At 35.4% G+C, this 21,118-nt stretch overlaps 1 protein-coding gene across 7 annotated transcripts in view; it reads right to left on the reverse strand.

The window, feature by feature from the left end:
* Positions 1-21,118, reverse strand: part of ryr1b (ryanodine receptor 1b (skeletal)) — a 188,007-nt gene that overhangs the window by 25,497 nt on the left and 141,392 nt on the right. For 2 of the 7 annotated variants that reach the window (XM_056478873.1, XM_056478872.1), the window contains 13 exons: positions 19,017-19,187; positions 17,631-17,690; positions 17,429-17,563; positions 15,112-15,224; positions 14,933-15,029; positions 14,735-14,841; positions 12,927-12,978; positions 12,779-12,841; positions 7,536-7,635; positions 5,364-5,443; positions 5,149-5,225; positions 4,683-4,756; positions 3,639-3,656 (listed from right to left, as the gene is read on the reverse strand). In XM_056478873.1, the coding sequence (XP_056334848.1) occupies positions 3,639-3,656; positions 4,683-4,756; positions 5,149-5,225; positions 5,364-5,443; positions 7,536-7,635; positions 12,779-12,841; positions 12,927-12,978; positions 14,735-14,841; positions 14,933-15,029; positions 15,112-15,224; positions 17,429-17,563; positions 17,631-17,690; positions 19,017-19,187 (1,147 nt within the window). Of the gene's footprint in view, positions 1-3,638; positions 3,657-4,682; positions 4,757-5,148; positions 5,226-5,363; positions 5,444-7,535; positions 7,636-12,760; positions 12,842-12,926; positions 12,979-14,734; positions 14,842-14,932; positions 15,030-15,111; positions 15,225-17,428; positions 17,564-17,630; positions 17,691-19,016; positions 19,188-21,118 lie in introns of all 7 variants that reach the window. The other 5 variants (XM_056478870.1, XM_056478869.1, XM_056478876.1 and 2 more) reach the window with 3 other exon arrangements.

A 21,118-nucleotide genomic window follows, 5' to 3' on the forward strand; every position in this document is an offset into this window, starting at 1 on the left:
TTACCTTAATAGAATACATAGTGAACATTTGGAAGTGAGGTTAGATGAATAAAAAAAAAAATAAATAAATAAATAAATAAACAAATAATTAAATAAATAAATAAATAAATAGTAGAAGGATAAAAAAATAGTTGTCACTTCAAAACTTAGTTCATCAAAAAATAAAAGTCAGAAAAGAAAAGTAAGAAATGAAATGGCAAAGTGCAAAACATCTTCAAATTCAATTAACATAGAATAAAATTACTGTTTGGTCACAGAAATCAAGCATTACAGTTTAGCCATCTGGTTTTAGGATCTACTGACTACAGATAAGTAAGATATAAGTCAAATGAGTATAAAGCATTAGTAAATGTTAGAGAACTATGTTGTGGGCCAGTGAAAGCTTGAAAAAAAAACTATTGGCTTTAAATCTTGCCATAAATCTTGCTATAAAAACTTTAAATCTTGCCATTTTGCCTTTTTTTCCCCACAACACAACTGCAGTTGCAAATTCTTCATTGCAAGACAAAATAAAAAATAAAAAATCTGAACAGAAACAAGCTTTCAAACTGATTCAAACTGTTTTCACCTTGAAATGCTCTCCATAAAGCTTTTAAAAACCACTAGATTTTGATAACAATTCAGTTTAGGGAACACATTTAGTTTTTACTTTAGTTTTCCCCCACAGTCCAAAGACATGCGGTACAGGTGAATTGGGTATGCTAAATTGAATGAGTGTGTGTGGACGTTTCCCAGAGATGGGTTGCAGCTGGAAGGGCATCCGTGGTGTGAAATATATGCTGGATAAGTTGGCGGTTCATTACGCTGTGGCAACCCCGGATTAATAGGGGACTAAGCTGAAAAGAAAATGAATGAATGAATAGTTGCGTACTAGCATGTTGGCTGTTTATTAGTACTTTTAGAAATGTATTTTGTATATTCAAAATTCCTACACTATAACTAGGGCCAGACAGAATCTGCAGACATTTTTTTCTATTTCTGAGGAGAATTTTGTAAAACATTTGCAGATTTATGCTGAACTATTTTGTGAGTATCACAGCTAAAAACGTAATATATGAAACGAAAAATAAGCTTTTTAACTTTTATTTAATGTTTACAATGCAAATCCATCTAGAGCCACTTATTTGGTGCACAAAGCAAGTCTCTCATATAATAGATCTACTAAAAGACAGAAAATATGACTTTATATTAAACTATTGTAAATAAATCAAATGAACACTTTCATATTAGTCAATAAAATTACTGAAATTAATGTAAAAACATAATAAATATAAACTTACACACATTTACAAAAGTAAATAAATAGACTCAATGATGAGCTAAAAATCTGCAGAAATCTGCATTCTGTGCAATTTTCAGATTCTGTGTGGGCCTAACTATAACATAAATACTACAGTTATTACTTGCTCCTATCAATACACTGGAAAAACTATGCCCCAATATAAATTAATGACAACAGTTTTTCTATAACTGAAGAATATATAAAAGTGTGACAGCTTGGTTAAAATCAAGTAGCTTCAAGTAGGCTATGTTTGATTATTTACAACATTTCTTAGTGATATTATAACAATGATATGTTCCCTATTTTTTTAGTTTATCTAGGTCATAAAAAATATTAGCCATAATCAACAGTATTTCCTATTGCAGTGATAATTGGATTTATCATAAATATTAACATCAAAATCAAAGTAGATGTCCAATTAATGTAGTGATAATTGGATTTATCACACTATAATATTTTTTACTTCTGTGCAAAGTCTTATTTAAGTTGGTTTGGCTGAAGTAAAAGTAGCTTTTAATTTTGCTGATATTGACCTTATTCTACAATGCGGAAGTGCGCTCGTTTTTGCGATTGTTTTAGAACTTCCAATTCAGTCGCTTATGGGAGAAATGACTAGAAATAATAAATGTCAGAAAACAATCAAACCACTCGCTCTACAAACAAGTGTTTGCATGACTATACATAAAAAGTAGAATAATATAATACGAAAAGATCAGTTTGCAACATCAAGCAGCAGAACGAGCTGTTTTTAACCTCTAAAAATGAATGGAAGTGAATGAGACCAGAAGTTTCGAGCCAAAAAGATTCAAATGGCTGCGCCCGCTCATACACGGAGAATAAGGTGAATATATATGGAGAGCAAATCTTCATAAGTGAAAGATTAGTTTACAGTTTTTTACAATTGTTTTACCACAAATTTCAGAACCCTGGTGTCAATTTATAAATATATTATCTATTATGTTATATATTTTACCTACAAATATATTACCTATAATTTACAATTTGGCTTCATGTGAACACGCACGCACGCACGCACTCACACATACACACACACACACACACGCACGCACGCACGCACGCACGCACGCACGCATGCACGCACACACTCACAGGTATATGTATATGATATGGCTGAAAACAGTAAAGAGTAGTTTTTGCAATATTTTGAAAAATTTGACATTTTATAAACAATATGTGAAATCCAAATGTAATTTGCCTATGTTGCCATATATCATGCCAAAGGTCAGATTTTGATATGGGAATGTGCAGTAAGAAACACTTATGTTAACTTTAATATTCTGTTTTTGTTTTGTTTACAGTAAACCTACACTATGATTAAAAAAATAAAACTAGTTTAGAGTTTACACTGTCTGTACTGTTCCCTCTACAGTTATGTATTAACCATAATGAAACTTGTATCATACATTTTAAACAACAATATTGAATGACTGGTAAAGATTGTTTATTGAAACAATGTGTCTCTTGTTTATGAGTGATCTAAAGTAATGTTCCTGTGGTATTTATATGATAAAAGGATTATGTGAACCAATGATCCTGCAAATGCAAGACTTCTCTAAAGAAATGAACACAACAAGTTATGAACACTGGAGAGTCTGTGATAAAAGTAGTGCCTGTTTAGAGTTTTGTGTCTAGAGTTTTGAAAATTGACATCAGGGTTCTGAAATGTGTAGCAAAACAATTGTAAAACTGTAATCAATGTTATTGATGACCATTAAATCAAAGTAAAAAACAAAACAAAACTCTACAATCTAGGTCATCTCTATAGTTCCCTGCCATTCAGACGCTTTAATCCTTCTGAAATAAGCAGGCTCATTATTTGAGGGACCTCTTCAAATAATGCTAGATGGCTCATTTGAAGTACATAGGGGATTTTCCTAAAACTGCAAATCATTTCATTTCAGCTCTCTGTGATCTCCTCAGAGAAAACTGATCCGAAAGGAAAGTACAAAAGTCTTTCTTTCCTCTCAATCAGCCAGTGAATGTTGGAGTTACAGTAGATCTGTGAAAACAGCACTCAAGGGCAAAGCGCAAAGAAACTTTACAGCCATTGCTGATACAAAAAGATCAAACTGTTTCAAGAATATCATAAGAAACACACGTTAAAATTTGTAATATCAAATCATTCTACCGATTATAAAGAATGTCCCAAATCTTTGGCAATGACTGAAGAGTTATCTTTTATATTCCCTTGAGTGCGAAATGAAATGCAGGTAAACTACACGCCAGTGAAAGGAGATCTTCACAATGTAAGAGCTGGAAAAAGGAGGAGGACAGGAGGAGATGGGACAGAAGGAAAGAGGGAGTGATCGTAAAATATAGAGACAAGATTATTTACCACGTTGCAGCTTCATGTCTGAAAAACAAGAAGAGGAAAGAAGGAGAGGAGAGGAGAGGCATAAACGAGGAGGTTGGGGATGGAGTGATGGTGGTGGAGAGAAAGAGAGAGGCAGTGAATGTAACAGGGAAATGTAACAGATTGATACATACAGACACGGTACATTATGATGCTTCTGTGGGAAACAAAGTCAATGGACATTAAACATTCCTAAACATACAGTCTAAGTCTTACACACACCGAGTGGAAACATCTGCTGTGGACCAAAAATTTGTAATATATATTAATAGCATATTGCATGAAGTTTATTTTTACACCAAATGGTTGATTTTAAACATAAACTTCATAAAATGTTGTGCTTAAAACTAGTTATATTTGAACACATTTTAAAATATAGATTTTCTCAAAACAAATCTTATCCTATTTATTTTTTTTATTCTTTTTTGGTACATTTAATAAGAAATAAATACTGAGTTAAACTAGTTTTTTTTTTAAACTGCATGTAAAAGATAAGACTCAATCAATCCAATAATTCAGAAAATATTTTACTTTATTTATGAAAATGAGAACATTTCATTCCAGATTTTAGCTTTTGAATTTTAATAATTTCTTTTAATCTGGTTGGTAATGTTAACTTCTCACGCTAAAACATTACTTGGAGTTAAAAGGTCTTACAGGGTTCACGCTCTTTCTAAGAAAAAAATTTCCAGGTCATTTTAAGCAGCTTTGACAGGTAATTCATGACGGAACCTGGAGAAACCTCAGTTGTTTCATATTGAAACATTAAAAAAACAACAAAAAAAAAACGAAACAAACAAACAAACAAAAAACAAAAAATCAAAAACAAATACAGGACAAGATACATTACTTCCAAGACATTTTGTCATTTATATAAATTTCTAGGCCATTTCCATGACCTTCTTGCTGTGAAGTGACAATGCTAACCACTGAGCCCCAAATCAGGAATTGGTTTAATATGAAAATGTAAAAATTCTGTGAAGAGGCACAAGGATATAAAAGAGATGTCAGTGTTTTTAGACTCACTTGTGCCTTCCTCTGACACCATGCCAAGGCCCTCTGCCTTATTCTGCCTCTCAAATGCATTCAGGTCTAGAACACTGGAAAAAACAAAACAATACATTATATTTATATCATACAGTCTGACAAATACACATAAAAAGTACTATACAAGGCTCAAATTCTTCAGAAAGAAATAATTCAAAACCAATAAAGCAGTCTTTCTGAAGTTGGTGACTGCATTTGATTACTGGTTGACAAATGGGAAATGAATAAAATGGTATTAAAATAGCCTAACCATGTGGTAAAAACATGGTAGAGAAAAAACGTTTTAATAAATGGGAAAAAGAATTCTCTTGACATTCAATGACTTGGACCCCAAAAACCCACATAAAATTTCCTGACCTACAATGCCTGGAAGAGATCTTTTAAAATTCCATGATATTCCAGAAATTCTTAATAATTCAATTACATTCGTCAATTGAACATGTACCTGCAAGTTTGCATGAGAGCTTGTAAGCTCAGGAAAAAGCCGACATCTTTCTTATCCTTCAGGTAATCCAACATCCTCTGTCACACAGACACCAAAGAGAGTGTTCACAGAATTGTACGGCGTTAAATGATTTGTTCTTGCGATAAATACTAAGAACAAAAGGTGTCCTCTATAGAAGCAGCTTCAGAAAGCATCAGAAAGTCTCGTCCACTGACCTGCTGAACATCACTGTTGCCGCCATTGAGGATGGAGATTCCAAGTTTGAGAGTTGAGGACACCATGACTCCCGTCTCACCTAAAACAAACACATTTTACAAAACAACATGAACCAAATTTGATACATATCTACTAGAAAGATATGCACATGCAAATTGTACAGTATTACTGGCAATTTTTACAGCATAACTGACAAAATTTACAAGGGCACTGTAAATTAACATTTACAACTGTGCTGTAAAACTACTCCTCGAGGTCTCCTCCTGGTGGGACATGCCTGGAACACCTCCCTAGGTAGGCATCCCTAGGTAGCCTCCCATGAGGCATCCGAAACAGATGCCCGAGCCACCACAAAAGCTGAGGTGGCTCTGGCATCTGTTTCGTCTCTTGGCTGGCCTGGGAACACCTCGGGATCCCACCGGAGGAGCTGGGGGAAATGCCTGGTGAGAGGGAAGTCTGGGGTTCTCTCCTAAGACTGCTGCCCCTGTGACCCGGCCCCGGAAATGCGGTTGAAAATGAATGAATTTACAAATTTTACAGTATTACTGGCAATTATTACAGCATTACTGTCAAGGTCTATGGTCAAGGAAGATAAAGAGCAGGTCTTTCTTGTTGTGCTTCTGTGGCTCAACCGGACCTGGATTTCAGAACTCACATTCCTCGCAACGGCCCTTCCCTGGCAAATTCTCCTGAGGAAGAACCTCCTTTCTCAGGGACAGAGCACCATCTGGCACCTGTGTCCAGATCTCTGGAACCTCCACGTGTGGTTCATAGACAGAGCACAGAAGACACAGGTGACCTACCGCCCGCAGTGTTTGACACCATCACTCAGGCTAGAGCCCCCTCTGCGAGGTACACCTATGCCATGAAGTTGAGTCTATTTATTGAGTGGTGTTTTTCTTATCAAGAAGACCCCCAGACATGCCAGATCAGCATTGTACTCTCCTTCCTTCAGGAAAAGCTGAAGAGAAGGCTGTCACCCTTCACACTAACGGTTTATGTCACTGCCCTCTTTGCTCATCATGACACGGTAGATGGTGGCATAACTGGGAAGGCATAATCTGATCATCCAGTTCATCAGAGGTTGTGGTGGCTAAATCCATCTCGTCCGTTTCTCATGCCCTCCGTTCTGCTCTCTGGACTGTTTGAACTAATCCATTCAGTATCTGCCCAAGGTTCCTTCCACCCCCTTTAAATACCAGATAGTGAACTGCAGAGGAGGCAGATCTAACTCTTTCCTTCATGTGTCCAGTGCAAGCTCTGTGCCTTTGTGCAGACCACACACAGAGCATAAGACAGAGGTTGGCTTACTGGTTAGTGGATGTCATGTCCCTCACATACTCATGCCAAGGTGAGATGTGTCCCCCAGGAGTGAGAACACATTCAGCTAGGAGTGTTGCCTCCTCTTGGGCGTTAACATGTGGCACCTTTCTATGAGACATCTGTTAAGCTGCAGGCTGGGCAAAACCTAACACATTCCAATCTCAGAGTAGAGCTTGTTTTCTCCCAATTGCTGGGCAGTGCCAGTTAGGCACCTGTTAGGCTGGACTCATGTCTTCCCTTTCAGCTAACCATTTTGCTCTCTCTAGGTTAATTTTAGCCCACATTGCATTTTGTTACAGTGTTTCCCCCTATTGGGTAGACAGAGACCTCCGCAGCACCCTCCCACTTTGGGTCTGAATGCTTTCCCAATGTACTGTTGTTCATAAAAAATCCCTAACATACTACTGGGTTGAAAGCATTTATGCCTCCCCTGGATAATTCTAGTATTCACAGATTCTGATGATATAAGGACCAGGAAACGATAACAGATTCAGCTACTGTGACGCTTTCAATACATTAAGCCATAATGTTTTCAACATAATGTCGGAGTTCCCAATCTGAAAGCAAACATCTTGGTTACTGTCGTAAACAGCGCTTTCACTTGTGAAGGAACTTCTCTGATAGTTCATAGACATTCATTGGCCTGTTTTCTTACTCTTTAAAGTGATTGGTCATCGAACAATAACCCATAATGCTTTCTTTAGGGAACTTTAGGACAGTGGTTAGGACAGCAACCAAGACGTTTATTTGTTTTGTTTTGTGTTTTGTTTTTGTTTTGTTTTGAGTTATGCATCACATAATCTGAATATTAAGTTATTAAGCCAAAGTATTTGCTATGCGATGTGAACCTTTGCAAGCACTGATCATTTGCAGAACCATCTCAGCTGCTCCACGATCATGCAGACGGGACTGCTGGTACAGAAGTCTCTGTTTCTCCATCTCCTTCTCCTGTTAGATGGACAAAAACAATCCAGTAAGAATGAAGTCTAACTCATAACCCCCTGCCCCATGACCATAATACACACACACACACTCATACACCAAGCACAACTGAATAATCAACCTAAAAGATTAGATACTAAGTTTGAGATAAAAAAAAAATTATAGAGCAAACAAGTTGATTAAAACAGCTATGTTAAAGTCTGTGTGAAATCAAAATTTAGAATGCTTATTTTGCTAGCTTATAATGTTATTTTTAAGGTGAATAATTGATCTGTGCAAGTTAATACACAGAAAAAAAATGTTTGTTATGATAATCTTCAATGGAAGTCTGACCATTCGCATATGTGTTTGGAGTGGCAGTCCTTCTGTTCACATCAACCCCAGGGCTTCCATAGAAACTGTATATTAATAACCTCTCATACCGTTAGTTTCCTATTAGGGAATGATGCTCAAAAGTAAGCCACGCCCTTACTCAATCTTCCATTTTGGTTGGAAGTACATCAGCGTGCTGAAATAAAAGTCTCAGCAACTTCTGGTTCACACAGACTTTAAGGATTTGTTCTCCCTGAACAGTAAATGTCTCATGTTAAATTTATTAATGAAAAAAAGACTGACTGTTGTTTATACCAGTTATTTACTTCATTTAAATACATATCTTACACACACTTTCTCATTCAAAACACAGGTGCAATTAGTCATGTGTCCGTTATTTGAGCCATTGGCACAAACTTTAGACTACAGCAAGCAAACCTGCTCTCGCTGAAGAGTGAGAAACATTTGTTTGATCACACTGGCTCTTCCCTTTGGTTTTACCACATTATACATCTGGGTGCTGCTCTTCTTACATACCCTCAATTCATGACCTTAACTGTTCAAAACAGCATGCTAAAAATAGGCATTTTCAATTTAAAAGAAAATGTGAAATTGTTATTATTCTGGCAAAATGCTTAAAACAAACTATACTATTTAGAAAAATGTGCAGTATAATTGCTTCAGACATTCACAACCACAATGGGTTAAGTATCTTTTGTCTGCCAAGACTACATTAAAGCTAGATTATAATAACATGTTCAACTAAAACATAAAAATGTATACATTTTGGTCGTTCTTTTTAAATGTTTTGGGGCATGAAACAAAAACTATGAAATTTTAAAGTTCATGTTTTTGGAAATTGTATTATTACTGTTGTTGCGGTTATTATCATAATTATTATGTTTGTGGACTGTCTTTTGGTTCCTGTGTTTCCTTCCTGTATTTAATTCCTGTTTTCTTTGCTCTCATTTGTTTCCATGGCAACTCATCCTTAAATGATTATGTTCACCTGTGTCTGGTTTGGTTTCACTTTAGCTACTTTTTTATATATATGTAAAACTGTCATACTGATTCTGCTCCAGAAGAATATTAATTAAATGGTCATAAAAACCCCAACTACTTTTTCTGAATTTTTTACAGATTTTGCAGAAAATTAAAAGCTTATTTTTTCTGTTAATTTTATTTTTGGGTTTAAGATCTACATCAGGGCAGACACAACTTTAAAAAACCCCAGTCAGTCCCTTCAAAGTATTTTTGTGTCTAAATTTTAATATAAGCACTCATTAACTATAAAGTTTTTACTCATTTGCTCATATTTTACCCTTGATTTTTAGTCAGAGTCTGTATGGGCCAGTGACAGATGACAGATGTCTGCTCCCCTCTTTCTCTCGTGTATTTGCTCTGTCATGGCCACTCCCCTACCTTCTGCTTGGAGTTAACCATATCCTTTTAAGTTAAGACTTGAACTGACAAATAACAGAATTTTCTTATTAAAAATGTGTATTACTATACACGTTGTTACTGTTACTATTTAGCAATTTTAAGTAACCCACTGTTTCTAAGTTGTAATGACTATTCTCTGTAGTGCTGACCATTTATCAAAGAGAGCGATTTAAAATTTGGTGGCGATGACACCCTGTTGACAAAAGGGATTACACAGATATATACAATGCATCAAGCGTACTGGTTTTTAAGCTAAACCCACTCTTAAAAGCACCCAAGCATCCCATCTCCCAGACCCAACCACCAGCAAGAAGCACCTCCCTTTCCCACCCTGCCCTGAGAGCCAGGCCATGTACTTTAAAATATTTACTATAATTACTGTAAGTATTTGTATAGCCATGTATTACAAAATGTATAGGCTACGTATGTATAGCTCTAAAGACTTAACTGTATGTATCAACTGTAAATGTATTTTGAATTATTTTTAAAACCAGTTTCATAGTGAGATAAGTGTTTTCTTTCCGTAATGTGAATCTCTGAATGTGTTGTGTGTCTGTGCAGGCTTTTACTGTAGTCTTTGGTAAGTACAGAGAAAAAGACTTGTTCCAATTTGAAACAAGGACATGGAGATGCTTTATGTAGACATACAAAGTTATGACATGCATGCCTGATCTAAATTCAGAAAAATGTAACAGCCTTCATAAAAACTTCACCAGCCACAGATATTCTGGAAGATGTAAGAAACCCAGCATCGTTTAACAAAACATTCCTTAAAGGAAGCAACTTTGATTATAGTTATGCAGTGTTTATGCCACGTCATAACTATTATAATCACAAGATGACAGCGCAGACACTCATACAATTCCATTTGATATACAAATACAGCTATATTTAATTATTATTTAAATAATGACATTAAGAAAAAAATGTAATCAGAAAAAATGTCAATTTTCACAAAATAGTAGACATTTTGTCTTAGTATATGATTATTTTCAGATTATTCTTTTCAATATTAAGGTATTAACAAAGTTTTAGAAGTTATTAACAGAAATATTACAAAAATTAGTTCTTAACAAATTTTTGTGACTGAAGCCAATTATTATTATTATCGGGGAAAAATGTAACTTTACAAGGTGACAATTTAGTATGAATTAACACAAGCCATATTAAAACAATCTATTTTAAATAAAAGTATGCATGTAGGTCCATCCCATAATTAACCTTTAGCCAGATTGGACAAAAATGTACAAATGAAAATGATTTATGTAACTTAGCCACCAGTTTTTGCCGAAACATAGAGTAGTGGGGCCCAAAGTAACACTTTTTGGTTTTGGCCAAATTATGAACAAAGTAATTGGGTTAGACAAACTATTTGTTTTTTACTAACAACACATAAGCCTCTCCTACAAATGAGCACTGAAAGTATGATCGCCGGACCTATGGTTTCTGTGCAGTGTTGCCAAAAGTGCCAGGAGTATAAATGTTACTATTTACCCCACCAGTGGGGCAAGTTGTAACAGACCGAAAGTTAGTTGTAACACATGCTTAAAAAGGCAGATTTTACACAATTAATTTAATCCCTGTTTACTTTAAATCGTAGCTATATTTCCTCAGAACTTAGCTCAATTTATTTTTTATTCTACATAGTATGTTTATTTATTTATTTATTGGATAAACACATTTGGATTTTTTTGGATTATTATACAATGCATTTATTTATAGTATTAGCAATAAAATATATTTTTTTGTCTATTAAAAAAAATTCAATTAAAAACATTTTATTCAAAAAGTTTTTAACATTACACTTAAAATTAAAAAAATTATTTTGTTAGTCTAGTTGGTGTCAAACAGTGTGTGGCTTATTTGTAACACCCTGTTACAACTAACCCCGCTGTGTTGTGTTTTCCTCAAACTGGCAAGCAGTCGCTGTGTGTTTTTTACATCTTTCAAACTGGTTTCGTCTTTTAACCTAGAAGATGGTGATCACAACAATATAAGATTTTACTTGCATACCTTCACAGATAAAAAAAAATAAAATAAAAAATAAAACAAAATAAAATAAATAAATATAGACTATAATAAAAATAATTTTATGCGGCAAAAATGGTTTCTCCTGTGTTTCTCATCCAAATTTCATCGAACTTTTTCAATTATTGGCAGGAAGACGTCTGTCAACACTGTAGTGAAAACCTTGGAAGCATGCCATGGTTAACCCCGAGCAAATACCTTAAAACTCCATGTTACATTTTACCCTGCGTTACTTTGTGCCCCGAGCTCCCCTATGCCATGGGATTGATAAGAAAATCACAAGTTCACAAGGATGTGAACCCTTTTTAGAAATTAGACAGAAATGTGAGCTATAAATTGCAAATTGCAAGTACAAATGGCAGAACTGCAACATCAAAATTTGGAAAATCATAAATGCTCTTGTACTTGACTTTTCTTTTTTCAAATATAGTTCTCTCAACACTGTTATCCATCTTGGATGAAATCACTGCAGTGTGAATCATTCATTGATGTGAATTATGAATCTTCAAGTGTACCAAGAACACCTAAGTGATGCAATAAAATGCTCTTTAGGAAAGTCTTCAGTTCTGTAGGTTATGGAATGGAGCGACTGAAACTTCCTCAAGCTGAATATCTGTGGTGAGGTGAGCAGGTGAAGATATAGCCTACTTTCTGAATTTAAATCATATCACGAAGAACAAAACAGGGTTAGCAGGTCAGTGAAGCAGTAAGACACAAAAGATGCAGAGGGAATGAAAAACTACAAGCGACTGCCTACAAACTCAAAGAGGAAAGGGTTTTTGGAGAGGTGGGACTGGGAATGTATTAGAACAGTTAAGGGGTGTTGAGTGTGTGTATGAGTGCGTAAATAAGTCTCACACACAAACACACACACTGCAAAAATCATCAGAAATGCTACTCTAAGAAGCCAAAGAGAACAACTATGCAGTTTTGAGGCCTGAGTTGCAAATATTCAGTATCATTGCTCTCTCATCTTGGCGGAAAGAACTAGAACACACTATTCACACCTCTCTTAGCTTCCTACAAATGAAGCCGAATTGGTCAAACTGTGATGAATTCAGCATGTCTTGTTCTTTTTTTCTGTTGTCTCTTCTGTTTTGTGTGCAGCCATCTCTCTGCACTCATTCAAGTCATGCAATAACCACAGAGATAAACGGTTAAGAGACAAAGACTCTGAATTCAGCAAAGGAGTGCACAGATCAGACAGAAAAAGAGACAGAGAAGAGCTGAAGGATGAGTGTGCGGGTGCAGTGGATGTGGACGTGTTCACTCAGTGCGTGGCAGGAGCTGTAGCTGTAGCTGTAGGCTCCGCTGACTCCCATGGCCCCAGCCCCAGGCCCCCCCATACCATCTCTGTCTGTCGCACCTCAAAGGTCGGCTCCACGCCCCCCTCCTCTCCCCCTTCGTCCTCCTCACCAATGTGGCAGCTCTGCAGGGAGAAATGTTTGATGTCAGTTAACGGGAAGACTATTAGCAATGATATAAGGTATTAAAAGATACGTTTATGTACGTACTTTTGCCATAATATCAGCATATGACATATACAGATGATCCACTTCAAGTTTGCTGCAGTGGGGGAACATAAATATAAGACAAATGTCAAATATATGATCAACTTCAATCAACTCACAATTTATTCATAGTTCTTTGTTAGCAAAGTAAGATATAGGATAAAAGATATAAAGTGTAATATGTGGATTAATCCTGAATGTGTGTCACTGTTATTACTTGGTGTTAGGGTTAAGAATACGACCAATCACAACAGACTTTGTCACCGCAGATTAGCATCACGCTTAAGGAAGGGTTTGGGAATAGCTGAACAAATCATATGGAAGTCGTTGGTATAATTAAGTAAAATAAATGCATAATATAAGACAATTAAAGTGTTTTTGACATGCATATCAGCATGTTGTTGGAGACCCCCAAAACCAAAATATGACCTTTCATATTGCATAATAGGGGCTTTTTACAAATGCTCTCTCTTAAGCACTCTCATATTCATTTGCTTGATGTCATGTGATTTACATTAGAATGACGGAATTGGGAATACTATAAAGATAATGAGATTAGATATGATAAACAACCTAGCGTCATTTTATACATATTACAAAACTATTTGGTCTCAGACGGAGCTACAAGCTATATTTCAAATTCATATGTCATTTGTAATTTGTCAGTGAGGCAAATATTTACTGCCATTCAGCTCTTTTTTTCTCACACAAAAACAGGAGTCTGAACAGAACATCTCCTCCAGAGAACTTTCAGTCTATGTGGATCGATGATTGGCTCTTTTACTAGAAGACGAGGCATCATTTGGCAGAGCAGCCATATAAACAATGCATTTTTTTCCATTCAAAACTATTAATGGCAAGGCTTGTGTATCCTGTAGTCTTTGCTGCACATTATGCATTCTTTAGTTGCTGCAGATTGTTACAAAACTGACATAATCAGCATTGAAATTTCTTTTGTTTGTGACTGCAAATTTGACCATGCAAGTAAAAACCCTCATTCAAAAGCAATTTCATAAATTAATTGCAGTGTACACTGATTCATGAATTGCACATGCCATTGAACGAGGATGAGGCTTCCTCAAAATCAACCATTGCACCTCCTGCTGTTTACAATGTGTATTGGGATTGGTTTAACACTGCAATTAGTTTAATACACATAAGGTGCGTCCCAAATCGCATCCTTATGCACTATTCTACACCATTTTGTAGTAATAGTGTAAGTAGTGCATTTACACTGAAAACTAAAAAGAATACGTGCACTTTAAATACCCGGATGATGCACTTATTCAACTATTAAAAAGAAGTGTGGAATGTTGGACACTTCATGTACTTAACTGCCGCTGCTTAGCTCATATAGCGGAAGAGGCAGGGCTATTGGGCGCTCATGTTGAATTATTTAATTTATTTTGGATAGTGAAAGCAAAAGTCTCCTTTGAGAGTGATCATGCTGCCTTCCGATGGTGAGTGCGGTTATACTCATAGTTGGTATTATTTGGTAGTTTGGTCATTTATTTCACTAATTTGGCAACTGACAAACGTCACGAAACGGTTTGAATGTCCGCTTAGTAAAAAAAACACTACATACATAAACTATGCTGTTGAGTGTGTAAGTGCATAAGTACATAATGCCAGTGCATAGTGTGCCATTTGGGACGCAGCTATATTTATATTGATTTTTAGCTGACTTAAGAGTGTATTTTAAAATCGCTACTGTTATTTATGTGATTCTGTTATAAAGTAATCTGTACTGCATAAAAAACTAAAAATAAATGTGACTTGAAGAAGAAACACTGTGTCAAGATTTTGCTTACAGTTTCTCAGTGAGAGCGGTGCGACTGAAGTGAAGGATTAGCTGATGAAGGGGGTCTGGTTTGGATTCGGTTTCTTCCTCTTCTTCCTCTTCCTGCTCCAGTGCTTTCTGCAACAACAAAGCAACAAAGCAATGCTATAAACAAAAAAAAAAATGCTCAACAGGATGTGAGAAAAGTGTAAATGATCTATAGACTCACAGATAAGTCATCTATCATCTTGTCTTCAAATGAATAGCCTTCATTCTCAAGCCAGTTTCGTTTGTAACCGTCAAGGAACATGTTAGACGCCCGGTGCCTGAAGTGAGATGAAAATTATGTTTGCGTGGCTAGTTTGAGTCCTGGACAACATTGAAATGAGGTTGTGTGTGTTTTGATACCTGGGGATGTTGTAGAGAGGTGTCATTCTGAAGCAGGCCACTACTGCCCTGCGCCGCTGTTTGGACAAAAGCTTGTGCCACACCATCTTCTTAGACTTATATGGATGTTCAGTCTGGTTGAAGATAAAGGGAGAAAGAAAAATGGCTTAAAACTGATGCCAAAGAGTTTGTAACTTAGTGACAGAACTGGAAATGAGTGAGTCGGCCGTAGTTTTGTAATACAAGAGGTAACAATAGGTATGCAAATTTTGACAGCTTAACACAACATTAGATTTGTTGAAAATAAAAAATAATAAGTCACTTAAAAGGGCGACGCAGTGGCGCTGTAGGTAGTGCTGTCACTTCACAGCAAGAAGGTTGCTGGTTCGAGCCTCGGCTGGGTCAGTTGGCGTTTCTGTGTGGAGTTTGCATGTTCTCTCTGCATTCACATGGGTTTCCTCCGGGTGCTCCGGTTTCCCCCACAGTCCAAAGACATGCTGTACAGGTGAATTGGGTAGGCTAAATTGTCCGTAGTGTATGTGTGTGTGAATAAGTGTGTATGTGTTTCCCAGTGATGGGTTGCGGCTGGAAGGGCATCCGCTGCATAAAACAAAATGCTGGATAAGTTGGCAGTTCATTCCGCTGTGGCGACTCCAGATTAAGGCACCACGCCGAAATGAAAATGAATGTATGAATGAAGTCACTTAAAATTATGATCTGTTTATGGAAAGCCATTTTAGCATTTCATCTATAAAGTGTACTAGCATCTGTTTCCATACTATATAGTGATACTTATTTTTAAATACTTTTTAGGTACTGCACCTCTTAGATATTCATAAGACACAAGTTTCTAATAAAGTAATGATAAGAATGTTAATAACATATCATGTTTTGACTAGTGTGCATTTCATATATTTATTTTTATGACTATAAAATACATATAATGTATAGCAATTGGTCTTTAAATACGAGTGTTTACTTTTTTAGATGCTGGAAACTGTTATTACACACTCAGATTTAATAATTAGAGACTAATGCTCATTTATTATATATTATAAGTATGTGTTATAGATTAGATGTTAAAACGGCTCACCATAATCTGTTAAATTAACAAATAACACTCATTTCATTAATGGTTTAGATAGTTTTAGTTTTGTTTTTTATTTAGTGACCACATTTTTATAATTTTCTAAAATTTATTTAGTTTCAGTTTTAGTAATTCTAGTTTAACCAGTATCAACTGCTTACATCTTAGTAGTGAAAATAAAATAGAGTTGAAGTCAGAATTATTAGCCCCCCCTTAGATTTTTTTTCTTTTTTAAATATTTCCCAAATTATGTTTAACAGAGCAAGGACATTTTCACAGTATGTCTGATAATATTTTTTTTTCTGGTGAAAGTCTTATTTGTTTTATTTCAGCTAGAATAAAAGCAGTTTTAAATTTAAAAAAAAAACATTTTCAGGTCAATACTATTAGCCCTTTTAAGCTATATATTTATTCGATAGTCTACAGAACAAACCGTCGTTATGAAATAACTTGCCTAATTACCCTAAACTGCCTAGTTAACCTAATTAACCTAGTTAAGCCTTTAAATGTCACTTTAAGCTGTATAGAAGTGTCTTGAACAATATCTAGTCAAATATTATTTACTGTCATCATGGCAAAGATAAAATTAATCAGTTATTAGAAATAAGTTATCAAAACTATTATGTTCAGAAATGTGTTGAAAAAAAATCTTCTCTCCGTTAAACAGAAATTAGGGGAAAAAAATAAACAGGGGGCTAATAATTCTGACTTCAACTTCTGACTTCTGTAGTTGTTTGAACAAACACTGAATTCAAAGCCACACAAATGCAACTTAAATAGATAAAAGTAAATAAGAAGAGTTCAGACAAGCTTCTTCATTATTACTGATCATGTGTGTAGTAAAACATGCTTAGTTAAATCTTTTTGTTAAATAAAGAAAATGTAGAACACATGCTTCATAATTATATAGAAAATAGATTTTTTTATATTACCCTGCTTTTGACTGAGGTGTTTAGCTGTAAAAGCTATATCTACAGGTACTTTTTTAAATAGCCACAGGTAAGATTTTTACAGAATGAGTGCTTATAAATTCTGAAAAGGATTTTACATTTTTGCTAAATATTATTTTATTTCAGTTAATTTTTCAGTGACTGTTGTTAGTTTCATTTATAGTGAATAATTTATTTTATTTCAGTTAATAAAAAAGTTTTTGACCAATAGATTTAGTTTTGGTTAATTAAAATAGCCAGTGCCGCTGTGTCCTTTATGCAGTCTTGCCACTGGTGTATGTGAATGTGCAACCAGCCTTACCAGCTCAAGATGGTAGAGAACAGCAGAAACTTCCTGAACTCTCTTCACAACCTTCTCTGGAGCATCAGCATCTTCAGCTTTCCCTGAGGTCTCTTTATAAAGAGCCATCTGCCAGCGCATGGATGGGTCCTCCACCTACAGACAGACAGAGGTGTGTGTATGGAGACTTACAAAAGTTGAGGTGATCACTGTTTGTGCTTACCTTTCCCTGTAGATGCAGGTTATTCTGCAGAAACTCCCTCACTTCTTCATCTGTGTCTTTCTGTAACATTTCAATCACCAGAAAATCAACAAAACTAATAATATAAACTTCTGTTTAAAATTTTGAGAAGAAATCTGTTCCTTTTTTAGCATAGATGCATTATAATGATATTTTTTTTTTCTATTAAGGGCCAATATTTGCCCCTTGGACTGATTTCATCAGCATTTTTTACCTTTATACATCATTCAAATCTGCACTTTGCTGTTTATGATGAAGGTATTCACAAGACTGCAACATTCACTCTTTAAATCTTCTTTTTAGCTGCTAATTGTCCATTGCATTTATAAGCTCAACAGAAGGTGATATTTCTCAGTAATCTGAGCAACATGTCCTTAACATAATGCTGTGAATTGACACTTTTTGTTATTATTATGATGCTCCTGTTAATTTATGATCTTGGTAGGCAGCGATTTACATCAACCTTTTTGCTCAGTGGTTATTCACAGTTTTGATTGTTGGGAAATTATTACAATTTATTAATTAATTTGTTAGAGATTAAAGCTAAAAAATTAGGTTCACAATTACATTAGAAATAAGGACTGCATTGTCTTGCATGTATAAATTATATATAGGCTAATCCTTATTAGCATTATAAAAGTTACCCAGTCAAGAACAGTGAGCGATTAAAAATTGCTGTTGACATTGAATATATTTTATTTTTTACCTGCAAGCTATTTGTCATCCAAGCACAAATTGATGTGAAAAGATATGAAAAAGACTGAATATCGTTATTGTTATCATTATCATTACATTATTGGTTAAAAAATTGCTTGCAGGTTTTGTGAATATGCATATGAGGGGTAAACTTTGCAATTAAACTGAATCCCGAATCATGAAATGTGTTTTGAACAAATCAACTGTGATCAATTACATCCCTACATTTTCAACCCAGCATTTTTATGCCACCTACTGAAGTGAAAAGTGACTACATTTACATTTGGCAGGTCGGAGGTGTTAAAAGGATAGTTCACCCAATAATGAAAATACACTCACCATTTACTTAACCTCAAGTGGTTTTAAATACATTGTTGTACACCTATTCAATGCATTTTTTTTAAATTTAATATATATGAAAGTCAATTACCACCGGTTTCCAACATTCTTCAAATTATCTTTTTCTGTGTTCAACAGATGAAAGAAACTCAAACAGGTTTAGAAAAAGTGGAGAATGAGTAAATGGCAGAAATTTTAATTTTAGGTGTGCTATTCCTATAATCTCAAGCCCAGCTGATGTTGTGTTGCATAAGAGAAAAACTAAAGTTTTTGTTCCTTTTTGCAGGAAAGCAACCATCCTAATCAAACTGCATTTAGCATGTGGCTAAGTACCAGAGAGTAGCGGATCTTGGCCAGGTTTATGAGCTCTTGGTCTGCAGGAGAGCACATGTTGAGGCCGATGGGGAGCAGTTTCTTCAGGGCCGCCACGATCAGCGAGGTCTGAACAGAGTAACGGTCTCCACGACGCTTCTTCTTGGTCCGTTCAACATCGGAGCCTCCACCCTATAAAAACCTTCCAGTGTTAGACTGACACAAGGACACTTTTACCTAGGGTTCGCCACCAACAAGCTGATTTGGGAAAAGAATATGGATTTCTTTCAGAAAAGACTGGATTCTGTGTCTTTCAAAGGAAACTAACAACCTGAATAATGTGAATACAGAAACAATTCTCTGCAAACATCTCCCTTCTGTAAGTGTCTTGATTTCTTAAAGGAACACTCCACTTTTTTAAATAGGCTCATTTTATTACTCCCCTAGATTTAAATAGTTAAGTTTTACCATGTTTTAATCCATTTAGCTAATCTTTGGGTCTGAAAGGTGCACTTTTAGCTTGGCTTCAGCATAGACAATTGAATTGGACTAGACCATCTCTGTCATAAATTAAGAAAAAAGAATTTGAATATATTTCCTATTTAAAGCTTCACTGTTCTGTTGTTGAATTGTGTACTAAGACCAACAGAAAAAGAAATTGTGCTACTTTCCAGGCAGATTTAGTTAGGAACTCTCATTCTAGTGCAATAATCAAGCAACCGTACCATAAGTGCAGCAGGTTCAATGATATTGCACAATTTCTGGTGGTGCAAGTGTAGGAATTGATGATGGGGATTTTCAGGCACTGCATAATATAATTGTGTCTGCTGCAGCCACGGTGAGGCAGCAAAGTTTTTTGATTATTACGCCGGAATTAGAGAATATATATAGAGAATATATCCAATTTCCCATCAGTCATAGCACACAACGCAACAACAAAACAAAACTCTTTAGTTGTTTTATTAACAATATGCTAATGGTCTAATCCAATTCAATTATCTATGCTAAGCTAAGCTAAAGACCCAAAAATCATTCAAAACTGGTAAAAGTCAGTTGTTTAACTCTAGGGGAACTGTAAAAAGAGCTTATTTTTTTGACTGTTGTTAGTTTCAGTTAGTTTAATTTTCATTTACTGATGGGAGATTGGGATCATTTTCGCGAACCGGATCTTTTAGACACTTTGTTTTAATGAACTGGTTCAAAAAATGATCACTGGTTCTTTTAAGCTTCAACGTAATGACGTCATCTGCAGTTATGTAATGACAATCATCCCACAATAGGATTCATCATATCAAAAATAAATAGTCAGCAATCATATTTTAGTCAGTCAAAACATCACCATGATCTGAAAAGTTTGTTACAATTATGTTTTGCAACCCACATTTGAACTTTCTGTACAGGTGACAAAAAAACTGTTGCCACCGAACAAGATTCGAGACATGATTAAAAAACCACTGCAAAAGCCATGGTATGGCAGCAATGTTCCTTGATGATTAAAGTGGAATGAGAGTATAGGCTCCTATCATTTCCTATCAGTATGAAACAACAGAAAAGAGAATTAGACAATTTTCGCTAATTATACTAAGCTAAGCTAAAAGCGCTCCCGTCAGAACTGGAGATAAGCTGAATGTATTCAAAAATGGTAAAACTCAGCTGTTTAAATCTATTTTTTTGGAGTGTTCCTTTAGATTTATGATTAGCAATAGTTTTTACATTGTTAAACAATGTGTTAATGGTGGCTGATTTCTTTGTATTACAGATTAACTAACAAGAAAATGGGGAAACAAACCAAACTAGCATTGGACATGTTTTATCAGTCAGTTTATTAGGAAGTGTTAGTGCTAAACATACAGCAGTCATCAGTGTTAGTAGTGTAAGTTGCCCACCCTTCAGCACAGCACACTTAAAAACAGCACTAGGCTTTGGGGCCGTCCGTCCCTCACACACACTCTCTGAATCTGTGTCTGTAAGACGCCATTAATGGCTGTTGCCTTCTACATCAAAAAGTTCCCTCTGGCCTTTGAGATGAGATCGCATGAGATGAGAGGAGACAAAAGATGACAAGCAAAATGAAGATGAGAAAAGTCTAGACAAGATTAGAGAAGTGAAAACAAAACAAAATG

This window comes from Danio aesculapii, chromosome 18 (assembly GCF_903798145.1).
Source record: "Danio aesculapii chromosome 18, fDanAes4.1, whole genome shotgun sequence".
Lineage (NCBI taxonomy): Eukaryota > Metazoa > Chordata > Actinopteri > Cypriniformes > Danionidae > Danio > Danio aesculapii.